Here is a 12948-nt window from a genome sequence, read left to right on the forward strand (position 1 = left end):
ACGTAAGAATTGCTTCAGACGACAACAAAATTACATCAATAAATTGATGTCCTCCCATGTTTATCGGTGCATCAAAGTATCAGCATTCGGTCAATATCGTAATAATCATTAAATCATAAATCGCTCATACCTACAAAATATCTCCGAGTAGTGATTGGCAACAATTACAGCTGACTTTTTGAGGCTATATGTCTCCAAATTCTGTGGTTCAAAGTCTCTTTTTCTCGCTCTCTCTCTCTTTGCTCATATAGGTACAAATGGGTTATGGTACCCTTCTTCCTAAACCCTGAGCTAGAAATTTAGATGGACTATTTTTTATTTTGTAGGACACACCAATTTTCATAGATGTGATGTATTCAAGAATATATACCGTAGAGGTATATATTTTTATTCCATATACACTGTAAAACTTGAAAAAAAAGTGGGTGACAGCAAGGGTATAAAGGTTGGAGGGTAAATTCAAATTAGGAAGTTGGAGCAATGGATGTTGTATGGACTGTGGAAGAGAGTTGTAATATCATTAAGGTTTTATAGAGTAAATGTACTTAATGATAATGTAATGAGATAAGAAAGGAAGCAGGGTGTGCCAAAAAAATTTGGAAACCAAGGTTGTAATGTATGAGGGAATTGTTGAGCTAACTCTCCTTTCAGGGAATGAAATGCGGATTGGGACTGTGAATGAAAGAAAAGGGGTTGAAGCCTTTGAGATGAACTGTTTGCATAGTGTATGTGGCATAAGAATGGAGAGGGATAAAAATTTGGAGAAATGAAAAGAGTGGTAAAAAGGTTAATGTAGGTGAAAGGATGATTCAAAGCATTTTGAGATGATTCGGTCACGTGAAGGAACTGAGGATGATAGACTGGTGAAGAGTACAATCAGAAGGGGAAAGAGGAAAGGGAGACAGAATGGCTTGAACAGATAGCATGAAGGTACTGGGAAAAGATGGGCCTTATTATCCAGGAAGAATTATAAGAGTGCTTGGAAGACAGGGGTAAATGGTGCATTAATATGCTGCTGATATGCCTTCTGTTGAGATGCATCAAACAGCAGATGTGGAAGTTTTTATTGTATAAGGTCTCATCTGCGATGTAGCAGTGAAAGTCTGAATGCAGCGGTGACGGTTGCGTTGGTTTTTCTTTGGGGCAACCTCCGTGGTATCGATTTTGGAGGTTCTCCTGTTGAGGCGAGGTTGATGATCACTGCTACCTGTAGGCTTCCTTATGTGGCCCATTCCGCCAAAGGCGCCCCTGAAGGACCTGCACACTGTGTGACTTGTCTGCAGAGGAATTTTGATTTTTTCATGTTCTTTGCACATTTTTAAAAACTGCTTTTATTTGCACAAGACTTAGTGAAATTTGTATTTAATTTTTAATGTTAATTTTTATTTCTATAGTGACCTTTTACGGAAGATAATTAACATGTGCAGTTTGCACCCTGTATATTCACATTTCTTTTTAAGAAACGCGAAGCGATGCCGTTTTATTTTCATAAAGGATTTTGTGGTTCCTAACTGGTAAGATGAACGCACGGAAAATATGTACAGCCAGCTTCTAGAGTTGTAAGATTCCTAATTTGTCTTATTTTGTCAGAATTCAAGATGATCAAAAAGTGATCCATATGGGAGAAAAACTAATGATTCATTAGGAATTACACTTGTATTCTGTTGTTTTACACAACCCTCTGACTCAGTTCTGACAACAAAATTACATCAATAAATTGATGTGAATAGCACATCCTCTCATTCCTATGTTTATCGGTGCGTCAAGGATATCAGCATTCCAAGGACAATATCGTGGCGAGAAGTACTGAAACGTATTTATATACAGTGCCTCTACCTGCGTCATGCTACGCATTAAATTAACCAAAGCTTGTGTTTTCGTTTTTGCTCGAAATACAAATACGTTGTCTTTAAAATTAGGACTCTCTTTCTTGTAAAGTAGACCATTTAATACGACTATTTCTGTCATACATCTCTTTACAGGAATGACGCAAATTTAGTATAACAAAGGGTATTAAGAACCATACTTAAGAGTCACGTTCTGTAGTATCTTACAAAGAAAATGTGAATATCCCCATCAAGTCACGTCTCTTTATTAATCATAACATTGTGACCTAACAAAAGAATGAGTCAATCTGTAAACCTTAGGGATGGTCACGCATTCTCGCCAAACATCGACTTCATATTGAAGAAAATGGGAATATTGCGACGAGAAAAATAAACATATTGATAAATGTTATTTCACTAATAATCTAACATGTTGAGTCAGGATGAAGATATTTCTTTGTAAATGTCACCATCCATATGAATATTAGACACACAGGAAGAGAATCACCGGAAGGAGGTTTGTTTTCATGGATGTTGGGTTTTTAAAAGTCGATGGTTGGCAGGAGTTGAGCTGTCGCTGTCAGCTGTTCTGTGTTTTCATCTACGTCACATCAATCTGCTCCATTATTAAGATGTCTTACGCCTATTTATTCAAGTACATCATCATTGGAGATACGGGTAAGGTGTAGTTTTGTCATATTCGTGTTTGAGTTATGGTTGAAATGATATTTGCGTTGAAGGTGAGCTGTGATAGCAGAGATATGGCCCTTCCCCCAATATGGCGAAAATCGATTCGCTTGATTTACTCTTCATGTATTCTTTTCATGCATTCGGTGTGACCTGCTGAGGGATTCAGATAAAGGAAAATAAACAACCTTTCAGGTTTAAAGTCGCGGAAATAACAAACCAATATTTCGCTAAGTGGATAGATTTTGGGAATGCAGTGTGTGGATACATTAGCCTAGATTGGACGATGCAAGCAGTGTAGGCTAGCCTCATAGCTTAGGCTAGGCTAGACTGTAACTAGACAAATTGTATTCCAGTGTGAAGAGATTTTGACAGGCTCTTTCTTACTGCATGTAGCCTAGATTCTATTGGAGGTTTTTGTTGAGGTTTCATGCAAAAATGTTGTTGTAGGATGTTTCATAATTGGCTTGACAAATCCATTTTGGCTGGGCCAGAGTAGTCTAGCCCAAGCAAAGCCTGAAAATAAGCTTTATGAACTTAGGTTGTCCTATCTTAGTCTTTTAGGTAGGCTTTGTTTGAATGTGGTATTTTCTGTGAATAGTGAAGGGAAACAGCATAAGGTTAGGGAATTTCATACAGAATATATGAAGCACATGATAGGCCAGTCTAGCTGAGACCATTTTTCCACTGGCTGTTGTTGTTCACGTGTAGGCTATGTGCTGGTTACAGAGTTCGCAAGTTTTCATTAGCCTTTATACTTTAAATGCCAAGCCAATTGGGATGGTAATCACTTTGATCTTTTTGAGCTCAGGTGAGGAGACATTTATAGAGGTTTGAATATTACTGACTGTTAAGTAATCACCTTAGACTATTACTGAGAGGAGAATTCCTTCTAAAATCCTCAGGTTTTGTCTTAAAGATAGGGTAAATGCTCCGGCCATGAGACACCGCGTGATTCCTCCGTTGTTTGGACACTTCCAGAAAATGCATTTGAACGTGCCCCCATCAGCATCAGTGAGACTTGTACCCCCTCTACACAACTTGCCAAGACCTCTACGTTCCTGTCAAAGTAACATTTTTCTCTAAATTATGAAATAATGGCATATTTCCGACTAAACAGAGGTTCGTTAAGATTTAGCCGTGCGCGGTGCTAACTTACTGGCCATGACGCTCTCGAAACTTTTACTTAAAACACTTTAAAAGTGGACAAGTGACGCCATCTCGATATTTGCTAAGCCACTTGTGTAAACAAGCTGCCCATTTCCTGTGTTATATCTGCAAAATATTTGTACCCATAGACACTGACATCATTTCCTTGACATCAGTGGTAAATGCTGGTGCCCATGGGGCGTAGACGGGGAACTCTAGCAAATTTTTGGGATGCCACAGCGCTAGATGATAATTAAATAACTAGGTAGTCAAACACCAGAATAACGTTATAAATTGAGTAAATGTCTTATGTGTTCATTATAATTCATTTGGAAATATTTGGACCAAACCAGATTCCTGAGACAAATTCAACGCTTTTGCTGTGAACATTACGATGTAGCTATTTTTCGTGTTTTCCTATCTTTTTCTTTATTTATCAATATATATATTACATACAGTGTAGTACAAGTAGTCCCCGGTTGGCAGGGTTCTGTTCCCGACAGCGTGATGATAACCGAAAATCGGTGATAATAGCACCAGGTCCTGGTTATTGGCACTGATTTTCGGTTATCGGCACCAATAACCGGGGATCAGCGCCCTGATAACTGGGGATCAGCGCCGATAACCGGGAATCGGCGTCGAAAATCCGGTTATCGTCATCGCTAGACAAGCGCTATAAAACCAGATCGCCGATAACTGGGGACTGCCTGTATACATATATCACATACGCAGTGTAAGTTTTGTCAAATATATTGATGTTTTAAGTAGTAATTTTGGATTTAAAACCTTTATTTCAGTCCTGTATTTTGATGTCATGGCATCTTGACTCGTACCAATTGTAGATAAATTGTCATACTCAGCTTTCTGGCATTTTTGCCAAAGTGGTAACATTCATATGTACACATTACATGTCTCAGAAGTATACATAGTAATATGGATTTAAATAAATGAAAAGTCCTAACAACAAAATACTACATTTCTATCGTAAACAATTCACTAATGCATTGTCTGCTCTCGGATGTTTGTGGCAGCCAGATGTACAATAAGGCTGGAAAATTGTTCCTGCCACAGTTTGGCTACTTCGATGGAGTAAAGTACTGTAAACAAACATTCTCATGTAGTTTAAGTGGTATTTTGAGTGAATTAAGACAAAATGTGCATAATTACAATCAAATAAGCACTATGGAGCTTCAGTTGTGATGTCAGTAAGGATAAAACCATGAATTAAAGGTAAAAATGCATTTCAGTTCAACCACGTGACAGGTGGGAACCCCATGTCTCATATTTTCACTAGTATAGGCAACAAAATCTTGTTTCATTATAATGACTTACCAAAACACTGTAAAAGCTTTTATCTCTTTAAAATCGACACGCTGATACAATTGGCGGGAGACCCAACCCCACCGGATGCCGGTGGGGGTAGCGTGGCAGGAGACATACCCATAAACCCAGGTCAGTTTCATTCTCGTATTTGGAGCATCTGTGCGATCGTCTGCCTCAAACTGTTTGGGTTCCTTTGTCTGCACTTGGTTGTGGCGTCTCTCCTTGGTGAAGTACTACGATTGCCTGTTTATTTATCTAGCTAACCTAGCTCTGGGATTTCGTAGCTATGTAGGATTCAAACTAGGGATCCAGGTTGCGCCAGAGAATTTGTGCTCCATCAAACTAGTTAAACTTAAATCGATCGCCATTCTTTGTGTGTACAGCATGTAGGGGTCAAGAGTGTTCCCAGGAGAACACATGCAGTGAATGTATGGAATGGAGTCAGGAGTTTTGGCAAACATACAGTTCCCATCAGATTAAGCTGGTTAGGGATAGGGATAGGAAAGCCTTTAAGCGTAAGGAAGCTAGGTTATCATCTTCTTGCGGTGGCATTCGTCACCTCACTCTACCGGCTGTTCTTCACTCTCTCCCTACCCCTCCTCCACGCTGCTCTTTCCCCCTCTCATATTCCCCCTCTTCTTCACCAACTTCCCAGTATGTTTCCTAAAGCCAGAAGCCCAGCCTCGGCTGATAAATCAAGTGCGTTCTTTTCAGAAATCAAATGGAAGCGCAAATGAGCGGTTTCATGGCGATGGAACACTTAAGTTTAGTGCGATTCGCACCATTAGTCTGGGCGTTAGCGTCGGTGATGGCGATCGGTGTTTGTGTTGGTGATAACAATGTGGTTGTTCGCGATCGCGTTTCAGGCGAGTCTGTTCGTTTTTCTGAGTCTTTTGAGCAAAGGCAACTGTCCCGCTCGCCTTCTGAGGCTAGAAGACAGTCGGCTGGCGAAAAGGTCAGAAATTATTGCCCACGAGCAGGCTCGTCCTCTAAGGCACAGGAAAGCCTTAGTCCTAGTGGCGGAAGTAGTAAGCTCGACTCACCTTCGAGCGTGAAAAGCTTTGGGGAGGCGTGAAAAGTGATCCATCGGCAGCGTTGATCTTGCGCCATCGCCGTCTTAGGATGGTGTCCCCAGAAACTTTATCAAAGCTGATGCATGATCGACGGCACTACCTAAGGTTAAGCTCTTCAGGTGAGAGTAGCAGCAGTTCATCTTCAGTCTCTTCCTATTCCAGCTCTTGGATCCCCCTCCCTCGTCATCACTTAAGTGGGATCCAGACCTCTCGGCCCTTAAGGCGTTCTTGGGATAATTCCTGCCTAGGGTTACTAAACTCTTCAAGAAAAGGACAACCAGCCCTATACCTGGTTGCTCAGCGTGGGGATCCGATCAAGAAGATACATTTCAGACGCTTCCTCCCAGGTTCCCTAGTGCAGTCAAGAGGCCTAGCCCTCTCCGGGAAGTTCCGCGCAAGGGCCGGCCCTCTTGCCCCTCCTCCTGCTGCAGTGTCCTCAAGCCTTTAGCTACATCCTCGCCCTCAGCATTCTATTATTCTGTTGGAAGGAAGATGAAAAGGTAGTCCATAAAGTCCTTGGTATTCCCGAGGATAGAGAAGTGTCCTCCTGCCTCAACTCCTGGGCGGTCTGGGCGGAACGATTCTTTCTGATGAAGAGAGGCGGTGAATCGGGGCCTTCTTACACATGCAGCTTCTCTCCAGCTTTCTGCAGCAGTCGTACCATAGCATTTTCAGCCGACAGCCCGTCTTCTCGACTTCTAACGTTGCGTCTGGGAAAACAAGGTCCTGCCTCTTCACTTCCCAAGTTGGTGCTCTCCACCGCCTCCAAGAAAACATTAAAAGAGGTAGAGGCGTGGTTGGAAGCCTAAAAGGTCCTCAGGTAAGTAAATGCGTTTTGTACCCTCCTTCAAAGCTGTGAAAGGAGGCAAAATTATTACAACACAGGAGCTTCTCCTTCACTGGGATCCTGGTGCATTTTCAGCACAGGGGGGACTTGGCTCCCTGGTGGACCCCTCAAGGCATTTCATTGAGGCAGCCAAGACCTTCTTTTCTGCCTAGGCATTAGAACATTTTTCCAGGAACCTCTTCAAGCTCTAGAATTGTCAGCTTGCTCGATTGGTCAATGGGAGCTGTTTTCAAACAATTGGAGCAGGCTAATCTACTTGAAACGTCTTGGAAAAATCAAGGTTCCTGTCCTGCACCGATCTTCGCTATCCATGATCACGGCGGTAATTTCCTCCCCTCTTCGCCATGGCCACTCTGAAGAAGAGGGAGCTTGGTGCTCGTTCTTGTCTAGGCTGTGACTTCTTTGCAGAAGAAACGGCTTTGCTGATGTTCGCACCTTTGACAAGGAGGCTCTTCCCAAGAAGCAGCTAGTGAAAGAGCGATCCTGTCAGCCACCATGGATAAGAGAGGCGTCGTCACATCCTGTCTATGTCTTCCCACAAGACAGAGGCCTGCTCAGCATGCTTGTCCAGGCAGTTATCTCCTCATAACAGGCATCCGTTTATTAACTCCAGGTCCAAACCTCAGGTCCGCTACAACTCCAGGGTACAAGTTCTCCTCAAAGCCACAAGGTCGGTCATGCCAGTAAGTAGGATCCTGTCCTCCCATGCGCGGTGAGGCCAGACTCAGCCTCTTTTGGGAGAATGGAGAACAGAGGTGCAGATCGATGGGTGGTGCAAGTGCTCCAGCTGAGCTACCGTCTGCCACGTTAAGCCCAACCTCCTCCTCTCCAATTCTCCCATTTCCTTGACAGCATACTCAAGAGGCTCAGTCAGTTTTCGGCCTAAGACAGAAAGTCCGGTCTCTCTTAGGGAAGCGGTCATCAGTATTGCAGGATGTGTCAACCCCAGGGTTCTGGCCGCCTGTTTGTAGTCCCCAAGTCATCGAAGTTTGGAGACCAGTTCGGCGTAAGTGCTCTCAATATGTACTTAGTGAAAACCAAGTTCTCCATGGAAACGAACCGCTCAGTTCTTCAGGCACTAGCTCGGGGGGATTGGATGGTGACCCTCGACATGGAAGACGCCTACTTCCACATTCCAGTACATCAGGACTCCAGGAGGTATCTTAGCTTTGTTTTCCAAGGACAGGGTTTACCAGTTCCGGACCCTCTGCTTGACCTGTCGACAGCCCCATGAAGTGTTCACCAGGATTCCTCGCCCGATAGGTCGTGGCTTACCTGGAGGAGTTTGAGTCTCCTTGTACCTAGGCGACTGGCTACTCCGTTCATCATCAGGGACACTGCATGGAGGACCTTCACAGAACCCTAAGGTTGGCGCTTCGGGACTTAGGATTCTGATATGACTCTGGAAAAGTCGGAGCTTAGTTTCCTTCACAGGATTCTTTATTTGGGGATGACTCTGGACAGTCTAGCTTTTCAGGCTTTTCTGTCTCCCAAAAGGGTCTCCTCCTGCCTTCAGGCGGTGGAGAAGTTTCTTCTCCTGGACAGTTGCTCCGCCCGTCCAGTGGAGTGGCTCTCCTGGGAACTTTGTGATCAGCGAGGAGCAATTTGCCAAGGTTGAGCCGTCTGCATGAGACCCTTACGTTTTTCCTCAGGACTCTTGGGACAGAGAAGGACCCAAGCGGACTCCAGGTGGCATTCCCACGCCGTCAAGGGGCATCTTCTCTGGTGGAGGTGGCGGAAGGCGTTGAGTCTAGATCTCCTCCCAAGACAACCATCCCTGGAATGTTTTCAGCCGTCCAATGTTGGGTGGGAGCACATCTAGCCAACCTCAGGGCGTCAGGAGTTTGGTCGAGACGAACAGAAGAAGCTCCACATCAATGTCAAGGAACTGCTGGCCATTCACCTCGCTCCAGGAATTTTAGGCCACGTCTCTCCGGGCCAAGCGGTAGCTGTTCCACGCCCGACAACTTCGGCCGGCTCTAGCCTACATCCGGAAACAGGAGGTACCCATTCCTTCGCCTGTTCAAGCTGCGAGGACCTTCTTTGCAATGGTGAGACAGCATGGGGGTGGCCCTGTTCCTCGGTTTGTGCAGGAAAACTGAGCGTCTGGCGGACCAACTCAGCCGTCGGAACCAGACTCTCCCTACGGAGTGGACCCTGCACCCGCAAGTGTGCCTAGATCTGTGGAATCTGTGGGGCACTCCCATAATAGATCTCTTCGCTACCTCCAAGAACCATCGTCTCCCAGTGTTCTGCTCACCAGTTCCAGACCCACTGACTCACTTGGTGGACGCCATGCTCCTAGACTGGACGAATCTGTTTGCCTATGCCTTCCCTCCTTTCGGGCTCATCAGGCAGGTGATAAACAAAGTAAAATTTCATCAGCAGGTCGAGCTGATCCTCATTGCCCGTTATGGCCAAGGAAGGAGTGGTTCCCAGGACCTGCTAGATCTCTGATATAGACTTCGAGGCTTCTCCCTCAAAAGAAGTGGCTTCTCAGACACCACCTAATGAAGTTCCACCAGGGATTGTCCACTCCTCTCGCTCTGACAGGCTTCCAGACTGTCAGGAGGAAGCTCATCAGGCGGGTTTTCAAGAAAGGCTGCAGAGGCTATTGCCGAGGTGCAGAAGGGCTCCTCGAGCAAGTTATACCAATCCAAGTGGACAGTCTTCAGGAACTGGTGCTAGAAAAAATAGTATCTCCTCTTCTTGGCGTCTATAACTCAACTTGCGATTTTTTCATTTACTTAAGAGTTCAGAAAATTGATGCCATCAGCCATCAAGAGGGCTACAGAGCTATGCTGTCTCCGTCTTCTACCATAGGGGTTAGACCTATCAAATAACGAGACTTAATCAGACCTCCTCAAGTCCTTAGACACAGTAAGGCCCCAAAACCTGCCTTGCTTGGATTTAGATGTAGTTTTGAGGTGGTTAATGTCTCCAGGTGCAATGAACCTTTAGAAGATCTTTCTCTTAGGGACCTCACTAAGAAATCCCTTTTTCTGGTTACTCTAGCAACGGCAAAGAGGGTTAGTGAAATACAAGCCATTGACAAGGAAGTGGGTTTTTCACAAGGTAGTGCGGTTTGCTCGTTCACCTTGAATTTTCTAGCCAGAGCAAGTCTCTTCCAACCCCATTGTACCGGTCGCTTTAACATTCAGAACCTCTCCGAGTGGCTGGCCCTCAAGGGTGGAGGCTTCTTTGTGCCCCGTTAGAGCTATCAAAACTTACTTGGCCAGAGCGGCCAGCTTGTAGAGGGCGTTCCTCTAACCTGTGGTGTTCAGTGAAAGATCAACCAGACCTTTATCCAAGAATGCCACAACTGCTTCGTCCAGGAACTCATACTTAGAGGCGCACAGGCATCGAAGAGGGGCCTTACGCCTAGTCAAGTCTCACATTCCACGATGCGCTCAATAGCAACTTCAGTGGCCTTTAAGCCATAATAAGTCACTACTTGAATCACACAGAGCACCTTCTGGAGAATTGAAGTCGGTGTTTGCGTCTCACTACCTTAGGGAGGTTGAAGTTGCGTGTCAGGACCTGTTTCGTTGAGTCCCGTATCGATGAGCTTGGTTTTGGGGAACACACTAGGAAATTGGGTTCCTTATCTTTCCGTCCCCTGTGGTTTTGTAATTAAACTGAGTTAATGGGAAGCTGGGCGCTCAGTTCACCTGGGTACCCTCCATTCTAGTTGAGTTGCCGGGTATCACGGAGGATATGTTTAACTATTTTCAGGTTAGTGGGTGAGACCGTTTTTTTCAGTCTGGTTGCTTTCCAATTGCTTGGGGCAAGAGCAAAGGGTCACCCCTTGTCTCAGTCGTGGTGTACTTCCCTGACTGCTTCAGGTTCAGTATGGAGCAGAGTGGCTAGCAGTGCTGCATGCAAGGCCTCTGCAGGTAATGGAGCTTCAACCAGTGCAGCAATACCTCCTGCAAAAGCCCATCTACCAGGTAAGTGACTCTGCCCCTTTTGTTGGTGTGGATCCTTAAGATACCCATGGTTAGAGTTTAATTCCTTTTCTTTTTTTTTGTGTGTGTGTAACCTTTCAATAGCACAGTATCTCCTGCCTTCCACCTTAAATGTGGAATCAGCTTTTACAGTGTTTTGGTAAGTCATTATAATAGAAATGACATTTTTATGATAAAATGATGTTTCATTATACTTGCAAAACACTGTAACTAAAACCTCCTCCTCCCGCTTGAGGGCGTTATCTCAGGTTTTCACTAATTATTGTATACGAAATGAAACTGACCTGGGTTTATGGGTATGTCTCCTGCCACGCTACCCCCACCGGCATCCGGTGGGGTTGGGTCTCCGCCAATTGTATCAGCGTTCCAAACAAAGTTTGAAAATTTATATCTTGGACGTGTCGATTTTAAAGAGATAAAAGCTTTTACAGTGTTTTGGTAAGTATAATGGAACATCATTTTATCATAAAAATGTCATTTTTATCTTGCTGATTACTAAAATCTTGAGTAATATCTATAAACATTACATATACAGGCAGTCCCTGGTTATCAGTGGGGGTTCCGTTCTGAGGGTGTGATGATAACCATAAGTCACCATTAACTGAAAATTGGTGATTTTAGCGCTTCTTCAGCGATTTTCCGGGCTTTTCGGTTATTGGCGCTTCTGTTAGGTATGTATCAGCGCCAATAAGCGAAAACTGGCGATTTTCGTTGCTAGACAAGCGCCATAAAACGGGATCGCCGTTAACCGAGCCCACCATTAACCGGGGACTGCCTGTATACGCAATTAGTGTTCTGTACACCGTTAAATGAGCGCTGGGAAGGAAGCGTCCAATCGCCATTCATTTTGCATCAGTATTTGGGGAGACACCATATTGGATTCAAAATTGCCTTCAACACTTATTTTACGAAGACTTCAAATGCTTATTTTAGTTCGTATGGCAATTTCCTATAGCTCATTTTGTTAATGAAGCTTCAGTGTTTTGAAAGGTTTTTTTAAAGGTGTAATGTTTTTGTTATTTCTCTAATTAAATTTTTTTAAAGGTGTAATGTTTTTGTTATTTCTCTAATTAAATATTGAGTGAAAAGTGAAAATTCAGCTATCCATGTGTCTCATGCCCGATCATTTACCCTAAGCTATTGTTTAATGCTGCATGTAAACTTGCCTACCATGGAAAAACAACTGATTGGAGTTTTCGTTGTGGAATTTCATTGAGCTTGGATGTCAAGCTCAGATGGTCTGTTAGAGAGCTGAAAGAGCTTATGATGAAGATGTGAAGATCTTACTTTTCAGAGGTGATGACGATAACTGGTGGTCTAACTGGTGGTCTACCCCTAAGTCATCACATCTGGGGTTGATTCAAGCACACCTCCTCTTGTAGGAGCTGATGGAACTGCTGTATATTCCCCTAAACAGAAGACAGAACTTTTGGGTCAAGTCTTTGTGGGCATTGTGTTGAGTCTTTGGTGTTGCCTCATTCATGCTTTCCAGAGTGTAGGTTTAGAGAAGTCAAAGCTTTGCTTCTGGGCCTTGACAGTTATGCTGGCATAGACTCAGATGGGATCTTTTCCATCTTTTTTAAAAAGACTGCTGATTTCATTGGCCTTAAAATCATTACTATTTTCAGAAGATTAGTTAGAATTACTGTACAAGTTTTCCTTCTGTTTGGCCTCTGATCCCAACCCCTTGACAAGGTGGGGGCTTAGGGATCCACTGCAGGGAGTGTATGCAGTTTTACACCTACTCTCTCTGCTGTGGGTTCAACCCAACATTGGGACCTGTAACCCTTTTACTTCTCCTGTATATTTTCCCCCTTCCCTTCTTCCCCTTTTGTTGATGACCTTTGCATGGTATTGAATTATGGAAGTCACTGCTCTTGTAACTTGAAGGAGGGTGGAGTTGGTTGGCATGCCACCCCACCCATAGAACTATAGTACCCAACGTGGTTGAGCGAGGGGAACTTTGTTCTGATACGATTACTCCCTACACCTTCATACAGAGATTCTCATTGTGCTTTGTGTGCTTCAGCTGAATGTACAGTAGATTCGTTCTACTGTAATTCACTAGCTTCCTC

At 44.1% G+C, this 12948-nt stretch overlaps 1 protein-coding gene across 1 annotated transcript in view; it reads left to right on the forward strand.

The window, feature by feature from the left end:
- The first annotated feature begins 2308 nt into the window (after positions 1-2308).
- The window catches only part of Rab2 (RAS oncogene family member Rab2), a 49240-nt gene continuing 38600 nt past the window's right edge, over positions 2309-12948 (forward strand). Inside the window, exon 1 of the mRNA XM_067127331.1 lies at positions 2309-2504. Within this exon, the coding sequence (XP_066983432.1) occupies positions 2354-2504 (151 nt within the window). The 5' untranslated portion in view covers positions 2309-2353. The remainder of the gene's footprint in view (positions 2505-12948) is intronic.

This window comes from Macrobrachium rosenbergii, chromosome 3 (genome assembly GCF_040412425.1).
Source record: "Macrobrachium rosenbergii isolate ZJJX-2024 chromosome 3, ASM4041242v1, whole genome shotgun sequence".
NCBI classification, from domain to species: domain Eukaryota; kingdom Metazoa; phylum Arthropoda; class Malacostraca; order Decapoda; family Palaemonidae; genus Macrobrachium; species Macrobrachium rosenbergii.